At 42.6% G+C, this 20,798-nt stretch overlaps 1 protein-coding gene across 1 annotated transcript in view; it reads right to left on the reverse strand.

Moving 5' to 3' along the window:
• The window catches only part of DNAAF9 (dynein axonemal assembly factor 9), a 126,579-nt gene that overhangs the window by 66,657 nt on the left and 39,124 nt on the right, over window positions 1-20,798 (reverse strand). The window contains exons 10-17 of the mRNA XM_040446812.1: window positions 17,694-17,749; window positions 14,140-14,275; window positions 10,181-10,262; window positions 9,164-9,200; window positions 5,007-5,094; window positions 3,566-3,642; window positions 1,775-1,819; window positions 1,355-1,400 (exon numbers count right to left, since the gene is read on the reverse strand). Coding sequence (XP_040302746.1) covers window positions 1,355-1,400; window positions 1,775-1,819; window positions 3,566-3,642; window positions 5,007-5,094; window positions 9,164-9,200; window positions 10,181-10,262; window positions 14,140-14,275; window positions 17,694-17,749 — 567 coding nt within the window. The remainder of the gene's footprint in view (window positions 1-1,354; window positions 1,401-1,774; window positions 1,820-3,565; window positions 3,643-5,006; window positions 5,095-9,163; window positions 9,201-10,180; window positions 10,263-14,139; window positions 14,276-17,693; window positions 17,750-20,798) is intronic.

Genomic DNA, 20,798 nt, shown 5'->3' on the forward strand with positions numbered 1-20,798 from the left:
ATTTTTTAATTTTTGAAAGACAGAGACAGAGCAGAAGTGGGGGAGGGGCAGAGAGAAGGAGACACAGAATCTGAAGCAGGCTCCAGGCTCTGAGCTGTCAGCGCAGGGCCCGATGCAGGGCTTGAACCCATAAATCGTGAGATCATGACCTGAGCCAAAGTCAGATGTTTAACCAACTGAGCCACCCAGGTGCCCCATGTACTACTTTTTTTTTTTTTTAAATTTTTTTTTTCAACGTTTATTTATTTTTGGGACAGAGAGAGACAAAGCATGAACGGGGGAGGGGCAGAGAGGGAGACACAGAATTGGAAACAGGCTCCAGGCTCTGAGCCATCAGCCCAGAGCCTGACGCGGGGCTCGAACTCACGGACCTCGAGATCGTGACCTGGCTGAAGTCGGACGCTTAACCGACTGCGCCACCCAGGCGCCCCTATACTACTTTCTTTAGATAACACGACTGTTTTCCACTGGTGATGGTGGTGGGCATGCATCTGCACGGAATCATCCACACCTGTGCACCAAGTTCCTGGTGACTAAAAGCTCACTGGAATTAAGGCTTGGGCAGTAGCCGTAGAACAGACTCAAGGCATAATCTGTGCCCATATCTATTTCAACCAGACTCTTGGCTGGATGGGCCACTATCCTCTCAGGCGTTGCTTGCCGATCATCTACACATCAGGATGCACTGGGATAAACGGAGGACTTGGCTTGTGACCAGGAGCAACTAATCTAGAAACTGCTCCCCTAGGCCATGCCAGTCAGCTGACCTGGGGACCTATATTTCTGCATCTGTAAACCACCCAAATGGCCCATCAGTGTGCTCCCAGCACATGGGTCCGAAAGTTCTGCTCTGACCACCCTCTTCACTGGTGGCTTAGGCCCCATTTTGTTGTTGTTGTTATCTATTTGTTTTTATTTATTTTCACAGACCCCTGTTAATAAGGGCATCAGCACAGGCTGTGGAACACAGAGAAGCCACTGAAAACTCAGCCTGTATTGAGGCAGGCTTGTCCTCTGCTCACATTTCCATATGAGGTCAGAGCAATCACAGTCACTTAGAGGAAGCCTTCCTAACCTTAGGAAGAAGTGTCTCTCCTAGCCTCCAGCTAAGACTCTGGGCCCTGGGAGCCTAGGCATGGGGGTATGATGTGGTGGGCCTGGCACAGCTGCCTGGGCACCCTCAGAAAGCACAGGCTCCCCACTCCGTCTGCAGCTGAAATGCTCCTGCGAATAGACCAGTTTCCTCAGGTAAGGGACGGACTGCCCAAGAATCCCACATCCTCCTATCTCACCCCTTGCAGATGTCCCTCTAGAGGCCATTCTCTGCCAGCTGACTTAAAACAGCTCTGCTTACCGTCTTCACGAAATATAAGCTATCTTCACTGTCCAGAGGCACAATCCTAGAGGAGGAAAGAGATATATATTACATTTACAATGTTCTCTTTTCTCAACTTGGCGGCAACCCACAGACCTAGATTTCTTTCAGGGCTTTTTCAAGGCACTGGGTTGCATGTAAGTAGAATTAGTACATAGGCTGCTGGAGGGAAGTAGGTCCACCTCCTACCCCCATGCCCAATGCTTCAGTGGGAAGCACTCAGGGCAGAAAGTCTCAGATGAGTGTAGCCAGCCCCAAGCCCAACCCTGGCATAATGCTGTTGCCAGGTGTGGAACTCTATGAAGACCACCCACATCAGCAGTTACAAGACAGCCTCTCTCTTCTTCTTTGTTCCTAAAACTTGCCCCAAATGAGTATGCACCACAAACATACACTTACCTTCCGTGATTATTCACAGCATGTATATGAAAAGTCATCTTGGAGCTGTAGGCCCAAAACAAAAGAAGTCAGTCTGCTCCTGGTGACCACAGTGTTGGTGCCCTCCCCAGACACCTACAGCTGCAATGCACCTGTGCTGGGCCCTCATGGCACCCTTCCCAAGTGTGGGGCCAGCGTCTGACTCGTCATAGCTCTTCCTCTGTGCAGATTCTCAGGGCTGCCTTGACTCTTGGACAGAGCACAAGAGAACCATGTGACAGAACTACGGTCTATTGCAGACTGGGAAGACCCTCTAGTGGCCCACGGCCTCCTGCCCCATAGCTATGACAGCTGTGACATATTGTCCTAATCCTGCTCTTCTTTACAACCTTTGGGTCAAGCTGCCATCTCTGCTCAGAGCCCAAGCAGAGGCCAAATCCTGTGTTCCTCTTGGGAGATGGTTTGCTAATCTGATGTAGTGTGAGGGTACTCAGTAAAGTGATCTTGTGGAGAGAAGGGAGTGGGGCTCCAGATGGAGGGCTGGCCATGGGAGACGCTTATCCTATTGCCCGGTATTCGTTCCTTGCCAATCCTTCCTCCAGCTGGGAGGTATACCCGGGGCTAAAAGGCCTTGGGGTTGAAAGGTAGCCTGTCCTGGAGAGGCTGAGTGGCCTATGCAAGGCCCTGAGGAAAGGAGAAAATGAATAAGCCAGCTGTGTTGATGGTGACACAGAAGAGCCCCATGCAACAGCAGCTAACGTTTACATGCCTAGTCTTTCAGCACAGTGGGAACATGAGGAAACAGATGTTCAGAGAGCTCCTTGTCTTGCCCAAAGTCACAGAGCTGGAAAGCAAAGGTGCTTTCTCAAACTCAGGTCTTCCAGGAACAGACAATCCAGGCCAGTGCAAGGCCTTAAGGGAACGAACTTCCTCTGTCCCCTTCCTCTCAGGGCCTGAGCTACAAGATCCAGAAGACCCATAGGAAAGGAACCTTAAGCCTTGCACCAAAGAGATCTGGCTCTTCCCTCCACTCCTGGAGTTACAGCGATAGAACTCTTGTTAGATCAATTGACTGACTTATTGCTCTCAATACTCCTTCTCACTACCCAGAGCTGTAGATGTAAGAAAATGTGGGGTACAGAGATGAGGCACCACAGGGCACGTCCCATAGAGTTCTTAAAGAAATTCCCCAATGTTGGGGTCTTCGGTCTCCTTTGCAAAAAAAGTGCACCTAGTGGTCCTCATATGGTTCAGAGGGTTAGGTGGAGTGGGTTTTTGAAAGTTTTGCTATGGACACAGACCACACAGAGAGCCTCTGTGATGTGCCAGGAGATGTGTGATGCTTAGACTGCCAGCAAGCCCAATTCCCACAGCATCTAGCCCCTGAGGCAGGGCCAGGCTCAGGGTGTCAATGACCTGAGAGGGCATGGAGGCCCAGAGCCAGGCTCTTCTAAGCAGTGACTGCCTTCTTGTGCCCAGGGACCTTGACCCAACAAGCTTCACCTCTCATGTCCCCAGCTTCACCTTTCTAACTTGTGAACCGGGGTCCTTCAGGTCTCCGACACCTCTGGTATTGATCTGCCTCCCCTTCGGTCATCAGGAATGTGTCTGACTCTTTCTCATACAGTTCCTCCATCTTAGGCTCCTTGGCCTCTCAAAGCCCTGATCTTGAGTTTCTCCTTCACACATCCCCTTATTTTACTAGAATGTTTCTCAAAGAGAAGGTGGAATATCAAATACAAGGGAGAAGAGGGTCTTTATAAAATGAACATTAAAAATAATTCCTTATATAAAATAGCAGTCATTGCTTACCGTAGGCCTGCCTTAAACTGTGTCAAATCAAAGGAATCTAACCCGGATCCCAGGGTCTGCTCAGCTACCTCCTTGGCCTGTAAAACCAATCACAAAACAGAGACAATGAGCTTTCACAGCAGGAAAGAGTACACATCACTGATGGGAAGTACCCTTCTAACATTTGGCCAGGAGAACACTGTGCCCCTCCCCTCTACATGACTGCTTTGTATACATCAATAGATCAAAGTGGAAACATTGTGTTAAGGGAAACAGGTGCCTGCTTTCCTTGGGCTGGGTTCACAGGAAACACTTCATTCAGGCAGATGGGCACTGGAACTTGATCTGCTGGGAACTGTAACCAGCTGAGATGATGCCATTGTGAGGTCTGGAAAAGTGTTTTCTCCCCCCCGCCTCCCCTGGCCTTGAGGGAGAGACTACTGCCCTTGGAGTTTCTGTCAGATGCTAAGAATATTCAAATACCTAGATTCACAAAAGATCAGTTAAAAAAACAAAGGTATGAGAACTGATAGTGCATAAACTTCCAGCTAAACAGTTGAGAAATCCCAAGTTGTGCCAGGGATTCAAGTTCAGTGAGGAGGGAAGATAGCAGGGAGCTGGTGACTACGGCTACAGTGTCTCTGGTATCTACATCATACACAACCTTTCCAATGTCAAATGGCTTCCTTCAGGAAAGGTCCTATTGGCATTGGGAGGCATCAAGCCGACTCTTCTCATCTCCTTACTGGGTCAGATATAGGAATCCAACTCAGCAGGGCAGGTTAACCGCAAAACAGCAAGGAAGAGAACGGTCAGAGAACGAGAACACATGTGCTTGTCTAGGAAAGGCAAGTCAGATTTTCTAATCTTTAGGGTTTTTTTTTTTTTTAACACTAAATTATAGGAAATCACACTATATAGTTCAAAACAAACTTGGGGAGCCTGGGTGGCTCAGTCAGGTAAGCGTCTGGCTCTTGATTTCATCTCAAGTCATGATCCCAGGGTTGTGGGATCGAGCCCTGCATCCGGCTCTGCACTGAGCATGGAGCCTGCTTGAGAGTCAGTCTCTCTGTCCCTCTCCCCCACTTGCATGCTCTCTCCCTAACATTAAAGAATCAAACTTACCTAACTTTATATTTTTCTTTATTTTTAACTTTTAAAAGGATTTTTTAAAAGCTATTAATTAAAACACTATGCTACAGAATGATTTTCTTTAACACAAAGATCTACAAAGATCTACAAAGAAGTGCTGATTAGTGGTCCTTCGTAGGACAAATGACACTTCGGTCACAGGCAACAGAAGCCCAGTGCTCTCCAGGCATCTGTGTCTGGTGCCAGCTCCACCGAGGCCCAAGCTCGCACAAAACTGAGTAGTACCAGGTATCCAAAGCCAAAACAGATGGATAGGAAGTTTTACACTGAAATAACTACTAAAGAAAGAGAAACGTGGTATTTAAATTACCTTTGTTAGACTGGAAGTTTTAGCATAACATGCAATGCCAGCCAAAACAGCCTCAATAACGGCAGCATACACCTGGGACAAGAGCCTACTTTAGAACAAAAAAATATGGGTTAACTACAGCATCATAAGGTTTCAATAAACGCTGCATGCACATAAATGACATTCCCTAAGGAACTGAATGAGAAAAGTACAAAAACGGAACTCAATGATTTCTAAACCTTTAAGCCATGTGCCCCATACCTGAGATACACTTTGCTCTTACTAAACCATGACAGAAAAGTCAACTCTTCTTAATTCTGCTCAGAAGACCAACCTTCCCTGTTTGTGATCCAACAGAAGAGAACTCTGTGGGCTCCCTAGCCCCTTCAGTGTCATGGTACAGACTTTGCTTTTCCAGGACCAAGCACACCACACCTTCACGTCATCTCCTCCCAGGCCTGCTGTGGGCTGGCTGTTACTGGAATCTCAGGGTAGGAGACCTCAGGGGCAAGAGAGATTACTAGAGAAGATAAGCTCCACTTAAATTCAAATTCCAAGCTGCAGACCACTTTTACAAGTAGCTTACCTGCTCTAGAGAATAGAGAATGTTTCTGAGGGGAAACATTCTCTTCCTATAGCCTCCCTGCTCCCTGCCCGCCAATCTTGTTCTTTCTCTTGGACTCCTCACTTCCCAAAGTGATTATAAGGTTTTTTTCCCAAAGTGATTATATGAAGGTTTCTTCCTTTGCCAGACTGGGACTGCTATGAAGGTCCCTAGAAAATCCGACACTGGTTCCTCTTAAGCAAAAATTTTCAATCTCCGTATTTTGGGCCAGATAATTCTTTGTCATGGGGTCAGTCCTGTGCACTACAGGATGTTTAGCAGCACCCCTGGTCTCTATCCATTAGATGCCAGTAGTACCCCAGTTGGGAAAACAAAAATGTCTCCAGCACTGTCAACCATCTCTGGGAGTCGGGGGTAGGACTGGGGGAAGAGGAGCAGTAAAACTGCCCTTGGTTGAGAATCATGCTTTAGGGGAGGGAGATCCAGGATCTTATCAGGATAATTACAGACAGAAGGGGTTCATTCACAAGGCCCTGAAAAGCAAAGGAGGCGCCTGCCAAGAAAGTGATAAAGCCTTGTCTCAGACTACTACAGAAAAGTCTATTTTTATGCCTGAGAATCTCTTAACAGGTAAAGGAAGGTGACAGGAATTGGAAAGCAGGAAGGAACACAGAAATGATCTGATCTAACTCCTCGGACAGAAGAAGCAAGTAGGGCCTCTGAAGGTGGAATAAGCTGTCCATGGAACAGAAAACGAATGGCAGACTTGAATTCAGGTCTGATGCCAGCCTGGTGCTTTTCTACTGTGCCATGTCATACTGCCAACTTCTTTAATTTCCTCTTTGGCTCCTGCACCACACCTCCACATTATAGGTAAAGGATTTGAGTTGGGTAGAAGAAAAAAAAAATAAAGACAGAAAAAGTATACATAACAAAATGATAGCTCCAAGAATCAGCATATCCTGAAGACTGTTGGCCAGGCCATGAGAGAGGGGTCCATCCTGGTATGAAGTAGGCCTGGCAGGGACACTGACAATGAGCTTGGCCACTTCCAGGTAAAACCACAATCCTCCACACCTAAACACCAACTCCAAAGACATATATATGTCTTCCTCCTTTCCCCACCCAGCTTGATTCAGACATCATTCAGTACCAACACTGTTCAGGTCTCCCCACTCTTGGCCTTCTCCTATACAGACCCTCAGATAAGAGCTGAATGCAAAGGTACCTGGTTATGGACTCAAAATGGCCTGAATGGGAGGCCCGAGATTCATGACAAGGGAAGAGTGTGCTCCATGCCTAGATGGCACTGCTGTTGCCTTCCCTAGGACGCCACAAGGCCCAAGTTCTACCAGCTCTGTGATTCAGTAAGTCTCCTGATATGGGCCCATGCACCCCTCAATACCAGTCCCTGAAACAGGGTACCAATGTACCCTGTTTAGGAAAAACGCCAAAGATCCAGAATGAAGATCCAGTGGCTAAGCACAGTGGCATAAAAGTATCAGCAGATACAAAGCAAGACTATATATACCCATCAACGTATGAGAACGCAGTTGACTTGCTGCTAAAGTGCAGAAAATCCACACATTTAAAAACTGCACAGGGGCTCCTGGGTGGCTCGGTCTATTGGGCATCTGACTTCGGCTCAGGTCATCGTCTCAACATTCGTGAGTTTGAGCCCCGTGTCAGGCTCTGTGCTGACAGCTCAGAGCCTGGAGCCTGTTTCAGTTTATGTGTCTCCCTCTCTCTGCCCCTCTCCTGCTCATGCTCTCTCTCTCTCTCTCTCTCTCTCTCCCCCCAGCTCTTAAAGAATAAACAAACATAAAAAAATTTTTTTTAAACTGCACACACATTGGGGTGCCTGAGTGGCTCAGTCAGTTGAGTGTCTTCTTGATTTTGGTTCAGGTCATGATCTCATGGTTTGTGAGTTTGAGCCCCGCATCGGGCTTTGTGCTCATATTGTGGAGTCTGCTTGGGATTCTCTTCCTCTCCCTCTCTTTCTGCCCCTCCCCCTGCTCTTACTCTCTCTTAAAAACAAAACAAAAAATAAAATAAAAAATAAAAAACTTCACACACAGTAATTACCACTATACAAAACCTAAATGTAGAATTTTTAAAAACCCAGAAAGATACACAGTAAGATATTAAAGGGTAGTGCCAAAGAGGAGGAATTATAGCCGATCTTATTTTCCTTACTTTCTTTTCAGTTTTCCAAATTTTCTGTAGTCTGACTATATTCCTCACATTATATTTTTTCCAATACAGTTTAGTGTTTCCTACCCCAGAGGGGTAGGGGTAATTCTGGGAACTACTATAGCCTGAGGATCATATATTTATAAAAAGATCCTTAGATGATTCTCTGTGGCCTGTCACTATTGGCCTTTGGGAAGCACTTGTCTAGACCATAGTAGTTTATGTTGGAATATTTAACTAGGTAATAACAGAACTCTATTATGTTTGTATTTTTAAAGGAAAATTCCTTTTTGGAATTCAATAGTTCCAGCATTGTTATGGATTGAATTGTTTCCTTCTAAAATTCATATTGAAGCTCTAACCCTCAATGTGATTGTATTTGGAGATAGGAACTTTAAGAAGGTCATTAGAGTTAAATGAGATCATAAGAGTAGAGCACTAATCCAGTAGGACTGGTATCCTTATAAGAAGAGGAAGAGACATCAAAGACTTCTGTTTCTCCACTAGAGCACAGAGGACAGGCCAGGTAAAGACACAGCAAAAAGTGGTGGTCTGCAACTCAAGGAGAATGGCCTCACCAGAGACCAACACTGCTGGACCTAGAACTTGGACATTTAGCCTCCAGAACTGTGAGAAAATACATTTCTGCTGTTTAAGCGACCCAATCTCTGATATTTTGTTATGGTAGCCCAAGAAGAATAACACAAACATTAATGAGTTTATTTCTTATCTTCGGTTTCCTGTTATATGTGGGGGGAGAGAAGTTAACACTAGGACCTTTCTAAAGTTGCAGAGCCTAAGTTCAGATCCTAGCTCTGATCCCTAAGCCTGAGAGTCAACTCCAAAGGAAACACTGCTCAGACCAGATGGGGTTTCACAGATTCTCCCAATGCATTTTAGGATGTTTTATTTGTGGGAAAGCCTCTGATAAAAAATGTACTATGTAGAAGACATAGAAGAGTCAGGCCATTGAAATGCATGGGTGTGCAGAGAGGAAGTCTCTGAGTTCTGGAGAGAGGAGCACATATCAAAGACAGCAGGACTCCATGCTGAGGGACAGGGGCTGGGAACTAAAGCTCTGCTCACTACTTCACTCTGCTCACTCCCACCCATTGCTGATCTCAAAGTGGGACAGCCACTTCTTCAGAGTAACTCAACTTTGAGAAAGAAAAAATAAGACAGAGGGACACTTGGGTGGCTCAGTTGGTTGGGTGTCCGACTCTTGATTTTGGCTCGGGTCATGATCTCACGGTTTGTGAGTTCAAGCCCTGCATCGGGCTCTGCACTGGCAGCGTGAGGCTTGCTTGGGATTCTGTCTCCCTTTCCCTCTGCCCCTCCTCCACTTGCTCTGTATCTCTCTCTCTCAAAAATAAATAAAAATTAAAAAAAAAGAAAAAAGAAGATAGAAATGAAGACTTACATTTGTTCAGTTTTCTTGGGCAGCTTACTCTCATCACCTGTGAAAAGAGAACCATGAATTAAGTGTGACAAGATCACAAGACATGCAAACATTTCACAAGGAGACTACAATTTCATAATTTGAAGATGTCAAGAATTACATTTTTTTTTCTTTTGGGTTAAATACAGTACAAGCACACACAAGAGAGAAACCCAGCTTCGCCCGGTATCCTCCTAGTCCTTCACTCCTGACGCTGATTTTGTCACCACTAAACACCAGAGAAGACATGGGGAATTTCAGGCTCTGGAATGTTTTTGCCTTTGTTTTTAATTTTTTTAATTAGGAGGTATAATTAAGTAGGCTCAGTTCTGACTCTTTTATTGTTTCCTTAATTAGCTGACCCTTAATTATCATGCTTCTTTCAGAATCTTCTGGCTTATATGGTAACACCCAGGTAAAAACCTGGTTTCTGCTATACCCTCTGTGGAACAGTGCTGAGATCCTCATTCATTCTAGAGGTTCTTCTCTATACCTCTTTGGATGTCTGCAACTTCTAGTTACCCTAGCAAGGAGAGCAGCTCTAGTGGGTCTAACCTTTCTGGATGGCCCTGCAGCATGGAACACTTGCTCCTGTGAATGTTCCCAGTCCACAGGTAGCCTTCTACCATGGTCCTTCCTCACAGAACAGCAGGCATCTGGCTGAGTCATCCAAAGTCCCACTGTAGCCCACACCTCCTGCTATCCCCTACTAGGACTTACTCATCTTTGCCTTCCCTCTGACACTGAGCACATGGTCTCACATATGGTTAGACTATATACATCCTGAGCTGATAACTGTTCTTCCTGATATACATTCTTTGAGAAATGTGTTAGGCACATCAACTCTCCTTCTGGAATCAGAGAGGGAGTTGGAGGCTGACAAAGTGGGTATCCTAAGCTCCTGAGGAAAGCAGTAAAGTGTGAGTCCACTTTTATCTAGTTCATGGGAGAAAGTATTCATTAGGTAAGTTGATGAGATGATAACTTACAAGAACTTACCCAAGTAAGGAACGTGGGTAGCTCCAAAAAAGTATGTTCTTGAACAGGCAAGGGGCCCCTTCGGTGAGACGCACTGTACTACCTGGATGTCAGAAAAAAGTAAGAGTAAAAAAGGAGCAGGGACTTAGGTGTGTACTGTTAGAGAAGTGAAAAGTGTATAGTTAATGGAAATCAATTTTATTTCACCAACAGCTGATTTATTATTTTTTAAAGGCACAGAGGAAAAGGTCACGTTTAGCTGTTGTTTTTCCAATGGTATTTTGTGTGTGTGTGTGTGTGTGTGTGTGTGTGTGTGTGTGTGTGTGTGTTTTTAACCTTGGCTACATTGTGAGGTTGCTGTCGGGTCAGCCCATGATGCTAATGAATTCACATCTTAGAAGGAAAAGAGGAAATATGCTTGGATTTTGACTTCCATTAATAGTCTAGAACTTTTACAGTGAGGACCTTGGCCAACATGACAGGCAGATGTGTGGGGGAGCTATAAATTCAAAGAGGGTGCTCCCCAGGTCCCCATCTTCATTTGTATTTCATCTCTATACACAGGCCTTGGAGAAAAGAAAATAAGTTTCCTAGATTTAAAAATTCTTATTCTTCTTTGTTTAGTTCATTTATACAAAAGTAGATAAAGATGTCCTTTTCTCTTGTGAAAATCCAGCATCTCATCAGGGTTCCCAGGATATCAGGTATAAAACAACAACAAAAAAATGCTACTATAGGAGCTAAAGGAAAAGAAATTAGCACAATATATTAAAAAAAATAGCTAAATGTGACACAAATATTCCTTCTACTCCAATGTTTAAGGAAGTCACAAGAGAATGCATGGCATTTTTTCTGTAATATTGTGAACACCGTGAATCCAAAGATTTGTATTAAGGACTTGTTATGACTACTCTGTAATTCACCATCATGAACATGATCAATATTGCCATGATCCTAAATAAAAATGCATGTACATATTTCTAATTGTTGGTTAATGGACATACTTCCTCAATAAAACATGTTCCCTAGACTCCAAATTTCTCCTAACTCAAGTTTTTTTTTTAAAGATGCCATGTGCTCAGAGCCTGGAGCCTGTTTCTGATTCTGGGTCTCCCTCTCTCTCTGCCCCTCCCCCGTTCATGCTCTGTCTCTCTCTGTCCCCAAAATAAATAAATGTTGAAAAAAAAAATTAAAGATGCCATGTGTTTCAAACCAGCTTCCTGAGATTATATCATAAATTTGTATAAGTAAATTTCACATCTAATTTACTGATACATTAAAAGAAATCAGTACAAGAGAATTTACATATATAATGTACAACTACTCAGATAATCTGGATTTGCATGTTATACCTGTCACTGATTAATCTGTAAATTATTCATAAATGGCACAGAAGTGGAAAGGGTAAGTATGTTACACTGAAAAAGAGATGAAGATGAAAGGTCATAATCTCAGACCCCCCACCTCCATTCCAGGGCCAAATCTCATATAAGTTCCTTGACCTCATTAAGTTTCTGAGTTTATAAAATAAAGATCCCCAATTATTATACAAAGTTCTACAAAGAACTTGGAAAATTAAAAAAAACTTAATAGATTGTTTTGAAGAGCAGTTGTAGGTGTACAGAAAGAATTAAACCCACAGGTGTGTGTGGCCCTCCCTACATTCTGCAGGAGTCTTCCTCTCTCACTCTAGTCCATATGCAGCCTCCAGGAGTTCATCAAAATTGTTATTTACATGTGGCTTCTGCTCCAGGTGAGCAGACATTGGCTGTGACTCTCTCGACTCACCCCTCTAGATCTTGGAGTGTATTTGCCTTGAGACCTCAGTTCTTTGATGAGCCCAAGAAAAGTTGTTGGTTTTAGGTTTTTTAGCTTTTTTCTTGTAAGGATGGGAGAGATGATTTCTAAGCTCTTTATGTGTTAGCACCGAAAGTGGAAGTCTGCCCTGGATCTTACTGAAATCTTGCACTTTAGTAGCCCTTCTTTGACACTGCTTCTGTGGGTGAATAGGGGAGCACATTGCTTTGTTACCGCCTGGTAGGAGCATTAAGTCCAGGTTCTCCACACAGACTCTACTGACACCCAGAGTGTGTGTGTGTGTGTGTGTGTGTGTGTGTGTGTGTGTGTATGCGCACGCTCGAGAGCGCATGCTCCTTGTTACTGCTGGGCAGAATAGGAGTTTAGGTTCCCCAGTATGCCTCTAGTGACACCACCCTGGCTTGGGAGAGTCATAGACACTATGGGTAAGTGATGGCCTTGTTATAGCTGAGTGGTGGTGGAAGTCCTGACTCTCCACTGGCCTCCAATGATACCACCCCAAGGAAGAACACCTCGTTACTGCTGGATAGTGGTGTACATCCAAGACTCCCCTGTCTCCACTGATACTGCAGGGGGAGGGAGGGTACACTGGTGCCCAGTGGGGATGAAAGTCATGGCCCCCTACTGGGCCTTCTCTAATACTGACAGGGGTGGGGGTAAGGTAATGGTGCCCTGTTACAGCCTGGCAAGGGTGGATATCTAGGCTCTTCACTCAGCTCTTGTTGGCAGGGGTAGATGGAAATATTTTCTGAGGGGTTTGGCAGGAATAGAATAGCTGTTATCTAAAAATTTTTTTTAATTTTTTGAATGTTTATTATTTTTTGAGAGAGAAAGAGAGAGAGCGTGCGTGCGAGCATGAGCGGGGGAGGGGCAGAGAGAGGGAGACACAGAATCTGAAGCAGGCTCCAGGCTCCAAGCTGTCAGCACAGAGCTTGACACGGGGCTCAAATCCACAAACCACGAGATCATGACCTGAGCCGAAGTAAGACGCTTAACTGACTGAGCCATCCAGGCACCCTGAAAGTTTTCTGCCTTGTTAGGCTGTCCCCTTCCTAGTCCTTCCACCAGAGAAAAGAGGCTTTACTTAGGGCTTTCTAGGTCTGCGCCTATTGGCATTTCTGGGTTGTCAGCTTTCCAATATCCAGTCTGGGATATATAGGCAAAAAGGAAGCCCAGAAAACTCACTGCCATTTTGTCCCTTTGGTCCTAAGGTCCTCAGCCAGCCTACTTCTTCTACCTTCCTATGTTTCTTTTATATATAGTGTCCAGGGTTTTTAGTTGTACTTAGCAGAAGGAATAGGAAGAAGTAGGTCTACTCCATCTTCCCAGAGGCAGAAATCAGCTAGTCTCCTTAAGTTTTAATTTAACATGTAGAGTCAACAAATAAGATTACACAAAGAAGCCTATGCCATTTGGCATTTTCTGTATATTCCAAGGGTACTCTGGGTGGGGGGAGGTTGAAATGAGGCCTGAGCCCTCCCATTACAGGGCAGTAAGATCCTGACAGCATATCTATTCGAGCAGCCCTATGTTCCTGACTGGCTTGGAGGCAGATTTGAGGTTTCAGTCCAGAGAGACTAGGTCTCATGTTCTCCAGTCAAAACTAAACAATAGTACCTACCTCCCCAGCTTTCCTGATTGTCAGGAACATTCTGAAAATAATCAAAATTCCATGGACTTTTACAATCACTAGAGTCTCACATTTCAGTCTAATGTTTCCTTTAAAAGAACATAGTAGACAATTTACCACCAAATGCAAAAGTCTTCTCCCTGGCACCCTCAATACAAGAACAGTGACCCTCAAGGTTTATGTCCTGAAATGTAACAGTTAAGACAAAACAAACTTAGGCTTTGATGACTCTATTTCCAAGTTAATTTAAAATTCTTATTCTACTGACAATACTACTATGACAACTTAAAGAGTTTGGTTTGTGGAAGTATTTTTTTAACCTTTTTCCTTCAAATATTTAAAAATTAACTATGATGTTTTCAAATTATACCTAGTACTTCTATAAATACAGTCAGTTTGCAGTCACTTCACTCCAAAACAACTTCAAGTTCAAGGTTAAATCAATACACTAACCAGAAAGGTTACCCTTAACTTCCCCTCTTTCCTATTTAATAATAAAACCAATTAAACACCAGGTAGTCAAGCCACTCACCATGTGTTTGGCAAAGCTCCCACTGGGACCAGTGCTGCGTACCAGGTGCCCTTCAGAAGGGAAGTTAAAGTTGCCAGCGTTCAGGTTTTCTCGTGTGGAGTGATTACCAAAGAGAACGAATGGCTGCCTATTAGGGCTAGAGTGGCAAACCAGAAATGTGATTAGAAAAGAGATTCCTGGCCAGGACAATTTCCCAGTGAGTGGGTTCTTGGGGTTTTCAGAGTGGTGTCCTGCGGTCTGAGCAAAGTGGTCAATACAGCCCCCCTAACACTCCCTACTGGGTGGGAATGGATGCCAGATGTCTCTGACTCCTCCTACTGACCCATAGAGATCATTTAGGGACATAACTAAATCCAAGCCAGGTTTATATTTTCAGCTTGTCCTACTTCTTAAGGAGAAAGTTCTGTAAGTCTGCTGTCCATGGTGCAGAGATGGAGCAAGAATCCAGTTTCACACAATAGCATTTTAGTGGAAACAGAAATTTTAAAGGATGATAGCAGTTGTGATAGACTGTAGGCAGACAACAGAGGCATTAACTATTTGGAGTAGCTTTTAGGATGGGAAGAGGAGAGTAGGGCTACGAATGTCCTCACTACCACATCCATCTGACTTGCATGTGTCCCCTTCTTCCGTCTCCTCTCTTGGTTAGACTTGTCTTTTTGTGTTTTTTTTGTTGGTTGTTGTTGCTGTTACTTTCTTTTTTCTCAGCCCACTTCAACTGACCCCCTCAGTCATTTCACTCAAATTACTCTTGCAAAAGTCACCAAATGACTTTCACGTAGCAAATAGCCAATCCACTAGGCAGCCTTCAGCCTGCCCCTCCTTGGTCTCTCAGAAGCACCGGACACCCTTTCCCTGCAAAAGCTGTTGCTTCTCAGTCTCCTTCATCAGCCATTCTCCTCTTCTATGTGCCTCAGAATATTCCTAGGGTTTTACTTTCAGCTATCTGCCTCTCCTCTCCCTTTTCATGATCTACCCCACTATACTTGTTCCCCTGGAATCAGTATCCACCCAAGGAGTGAGCCAGACCTGAGAGGCCCCCTTAGGCCTCCTTAACTTCTTCTGCCCCTAACCCTCTAAATCCAATCAATCAACTCACTAGTTGTCCATTTCCCTCAATCCACACGGTTACAAGCCTCGTCCATGCTGCCATCATTTCCTCCCTAGACAACTAGAATGCTTCCGCACAGCTACCCTGCTTCCACTCTCGCTCTCCTACAGTCTCTTCTCCACAATGCAGAGAGCACAACTTTTTATACATGCAAAGACTGTAATGCCTTTATGTTATTTTCAGGAGGACTGAAATCTTTCACATGGTGAAAGATGATCTACATTCAACTTCTTTGGCTCCACGAAAGGCCACTCTCCTCCAACTTCTATGTCCCACCAAACTCATCCTCTTTTATGTTTCTTATGTTCTCATCTCAGGGTGCTTTTCTCCCCCTTTTTTTTTTTTTTTTTAAAGATTTTACTTTAAAGTAATCTCTACACCTCATGTGGGGCTTGAATCCACAACCCCAAGATGAAGAGTCACACGCTCCACTGACAGCCAACCCAGGAGCCCCTCCCTTAATTATCTTTGCTCATCATTCAGATTTCCTCCCAGAGGAGTCCATGCTCCCAGCTATGGTCTTCACAGTACCAAGTTCTTTTTTCCTTCATGGCACCAGAGTTTGTAATTTTATTTTTTTGTGAGGTTGCTTGATTAAGGTCTTATTTCTCCACCACACTATATACTCACTCCATGAGGGCAAAGACCATGACTAGTTTATTTTTGAATTTTAATTTTTTTTTTAAAATTTATTTTTTTCAACGTTTATTTATTTTTGGGACAGAGAGAGACAGAGCATGAACGGGGGAGGGGCAGAGAGAGAGGGAGACACAGAATCGGAAACAGGCTCCAGGCTCTGAGCCATCAGCCCAGAGCCGACGCGGGGCTCGAACTCACGGACCGTGAGATCGTGACCTGGCTGAAGTCGGACGCTTAACCGACTGCGCCACCCAGGCGCCCCTTGAATTTTAATTTTTTAAAAATGTAATCTCTATGCCCAACTTGGGGCTCAAAATCATGACCATGCTCTACCAACTGAGCCAGCTGGGCATCCCCATGGCTGGTTTACTTTTTAACCATGTTTCTCTTGTTTAATATGTCATATGTTCTCAACAACAGTCAGTGACTAAAGGGTATTTTTATTTTCTTTTATTATTTTTTTTTAATGTTTATTTATTTTTGAGGTGGGGGAGGGGCAGAGAGATAGAGGGAGACACAGAATCCGAAGCAGGCTCCAGGCTCTGAGCTGTCAGCACAGAGCCTGACCTGGGGCTCGAACTCACGAACCATGAGATCATTACCTAAGCCGAACTGTGGGACACTTAACTGACTGAGCCACCCAGGCGCCCCCAAGGCTATTTTTAAAAAATAGTTTCTGCTATGTATTGAATGTATCCCCACAAAATTCATAGGTTAAAATCCTAACCCCCAAAGCGATGGTATTAGGAGGTATAGCCTTTGGGAGGTGATTAAGCCATAAGGGCAGATCCCACATGAATGGTATTATAAAAAAGGCTCTTATAAAAGAGGTCTGAGAGATCCCTTGCCCTTTCTGCCATGTGAGTTTACAGTGAAATGAGGAAGCAGGCCTTCATCAGACACTGGATCTCACAGTGCCATGATCTTGGACTTCCTAGCCTCCAAACTGTGGGAAATAAATTTTTTTTGTTTATAAACCACCCAGTTTATGGAATTTTTGTCATGGTAGCTAAAACAGATTAAGACAGTTTCCTTTATCCCTGATCCTTTCCTTAAATTGCCCTTAGTGTGTGTCACGTGGAAAAGTGTTTACATTTCTTTGTATTATTCTTAAAGATACCTCCTTAAGCTTCAGGCAAACAGGGGCTCTTAAAAGTAAACATAACTGATTTTTCTTCTGAAGCTTAATTCAAGTTAAGTGACTCCTCAACCAGTGTAATCTGTCTCATTTCACATTGGATTGGAATTAGGAAATAAAAGAGAGGAAAATTCTACTTTGATCTACTTTGATCCCATCCCAGGCTGGGCCCTCCGGATTACCATGACAAAGAGAGGTGCTAAAGGAAAAACCACAAGAAAACAAAATGCAGCAACCCTGATACTCTCTTGTCTTCCTGGGGCTGGACCTTTATTGCCAGAGCCCTTTTACTCTCCACAAATGAGGATCCCTGCCCAGCCCATGGACATCCTACTTCCTAGCTTTCCTGGGGTAGGGATGGAATATAAAATTCCTTTCTTAAGATTTCAGCAAGCTACAATGTTTTAAAAACTAGTTTGCTATAAATCTATATTAATATAGATATATACATACACACACACACACATACATACATATACACACATATACACAAAAGCAGTGAAATGGACGATTTTTCAGAGTATGCATTTCTTAACCTATGATGACAAAAGTCAGTCTATATTTTCCTGACTCTACCTTCTGGACTTAGATGCTCCCTCACATCCACTTGCCTTGTTAAACCCCATTTCTCTAACATCATTCACCTTTCTTCCCCAAGAAACCTACCTGTTTTCAGTTATATGGCTGGAGATCATTCCATGACTGAAGTAACTTCTGAATGGCTAAAAAAGAAGCCAACACTGTATTATATCACAATTTTATAAAACAATCACAAATCTCTCATATATATATGTGCGTAGGTATAGAGTGTGTATGTGTGTATTGGAAAGAGAGAATGAGAGAGAGAGAGAGAGAGAGAGATGTGTTTATAGATTATTGTAAGAACATGGAAGGACATATGTGGTAGAACGCAACATGAATTTGGGGGACAAGTAACTAACAAACAGCAACAGAAATAGACAAATGGCTGCAAGAGAAAAAGAAAGGTAAAGAAAAATTCTTGTCAAATTTTATGATTTAATTATTGAAACAAAATTGGACCAACCATTATCTATGGTCCAAGATACTAATAATGTAGGAATTTTCCCTTCTATTAAAAATTTGTTTTTCTACATTTCTTCTTTTTAATGTTTATTTTTGAGAAAGAGAAAGTGAGCAAGCACACGCTGGGGCAGAGAGAGGAGGACAGAGGATCCAAAGCAGACTCTGTGCCAACAGCAGAGAGCCCAACATGGGCTTGAACCCACGAACCATGAGATCATCACCTGAGCTGGTCAGACACTGAACCCACTAGCCACCCAGGCACCCCTGTTTTTCTACATTACTAATAAGGGAATATACATTAATTCTAACATACTAATTTAAAATCAGCATTAAGAGAGAATCCACAGAACTTAGAAATACACAGAAAGAAGTTTCCCAGGAAAGCACAGAAGTATTTCTCAGCATTGGTATGTAAAGTGCTAGGCTAAACACTAACCAAAAATTGATACTCAGGGACTATGTCAAAAGGGTCAAAATTTTAAAATGCAATTTTAATCCTCTTAAAAAACATCTATTGTTTACCTCTTGCTCTGATTATGTAAGTAATATATGCTTATTTTAAAATATAACAATCTAAGAACTGTTAACTTTCTGGTAAATTTTCTTCCTATCTTTTTTCTATGGTACATCCATAGCATATGGCTGTACCAAAGTTTATTAAATAGCCCTCTATTCTTAGAAACCTATGTTTCTTATATCATAATACTACAATAAGCAACTTTTCATAAGTTTTATTTGCAGCTTTGATTATTTTCTTAAAGCAGATATGGAAATGAAATTATACAGTAAAAAGGCAAAACTATATTGCCAAATTGTTTTTCAAAAAAGTTTTATCAATCTACACTTCCACTTACCATACATGAGTGTGCCTATGTCAGGGTAAACTCATAAGCACTGTCGATTAAATGTCCATTTAAAAATATATTTTCCAACTCGATAAATGAAAAATGGTACCTCACTGCAGCTGTATTATACATTCCTTTGATTTCTAATGAAATAGAGTATATATTCAAATATGTTCAATGGCTATCTGGATTTCCCTTTGGTAATTAACTGTTTACATCCTCTGGATGTTCATCAATTGGAGTTTTGGTGTTTACAGATCTTACTGATCTGTAAAAACTCTCTCTATATTAAAATAATAGCTATATTTTACTGAGGTTTACCTCTACTGTGATAGACACTTAAATGTATTATCTCAAGTAATCCTAATAACCTATGAGGATCATTCGATCACTATTTCCTCTAGTTCCATTAATAATACTGTACTAATACTAAAACGGGAAAAAAACATATGAAAATAAAATATAAAGTGGCCTTCAAACATGAAAAAAAGTTCAAGCTTACTCATTATTAGAAAAATACAAATTAAAATAATACTGACATACCATTTCTTATCTACGAGATGGTGAGAAATTAAAAAGTGTGACAATACATCCTGTTGGTGAGGCTGTGGTGTAACAGGCACTCTCATATACAGCTGGTGGGAATGCAAATTGGTCAACCCTTCGGAAGAGAAATTTGGCAATAACTAACACAACTAGATGTGCACTTACCTTGTGACCCAGCAATCGCATTACTAGGTATACAAACCTCCAACAATATGAAAATACATAAGCACAAAGTTATTTACTATGGCACTGTTTGCAATGGCAGAATATTGAAAACAACCTAAATAAGCACACATAAGAGAACGGCTGAATAAATTACAAATCCACACAGTAGTATACTATGAATCATAACAAAGAATGAGAAGATCTCAATGAACTGACTTGGAGAAAGTTGCAGGATATTTTCTTGTTAAGTGAAAAAGTGAAAATGACTACATGTATGTTGCCCTTCAATGAAAAAACAAGAGGACATAAGAAAATACACATGTATCTGCTCATGTGTGCAAAAGAAAAAAAAAAGACAAATCAGAAATGAAGAGATTTGTTATCTACTGGTAGTAGAGTAGGTGGAAAATGGTGGAGTGAGGGAGTGAATGAGAAGGAGGTGACAGGAAACAAGGAGTGACATGTCACAGAATATACCTTTTTGAGTATCTTTTACTCTAGGAACCAGAGTAATGAGAGAAAAAATAATCCAGAAAACTAAAAAGGGCACTGGTGAAATGTGGGACTACTTCATGTGGCCTAATATAGAGGTAACTAGAGTCTCTGAAAAAAAAGATGGACAGAAAAAATATCTGAACAAATAATGGCCAAAAACTTCCCAAACTAGATGAAAACTATGAATCCACAGATCCAAGAAGCTCAACAAGAGCCAAGCGCAAGAAACATAAAGAAAATTATAGTGAGACACATCAGAATCAACTCAAAACCAGTAAAAAAAAGAGAAAATCTTAAAAGCTGCTAGAGGGGGAAAAAAAACAGTTATACAGAGAGGAACAAAGATAAAGACGAAAGAACAGACCATCAGAAACAATGCAAGTGAGAAGACAGTGGAACAGTATCTTCCAGGTACAAAAAGGAAAAAACAGTCAACCAAGAATTCTATACATGGCAAAATGTCTCCCAAAAATGAAGGTGAAATACAGATATTTTTTCAGACCTATACAAGTTGGAAGAATTCATCATCAGAAGGTTTTCACTATGAAACATATTAATGGACACTTCAGGGAGAAGGAAATCATACCAAATGGAAATCTGGATAGTCACAAAGGAATGAAGAGCATCAAAAACAGTAACTACATGGGCAAATATGTAAGATTTTTTTTTATTACTT

Source organism: Herpailurus yagouaroundi, unplaced genomic scaffold, assembly GCF_014898765.1.
Source record: "Herpailurus yagouaroundi ecotype Mexico unplaced genomic scaffold, PumYag 196, whole genome shotgun sequence".
NCBI lineage: Eukaryota > Metazoa > Chordata > Mammalia > Carnivora > Felidae > Herpailurus > Herpailurus yagouaroundi.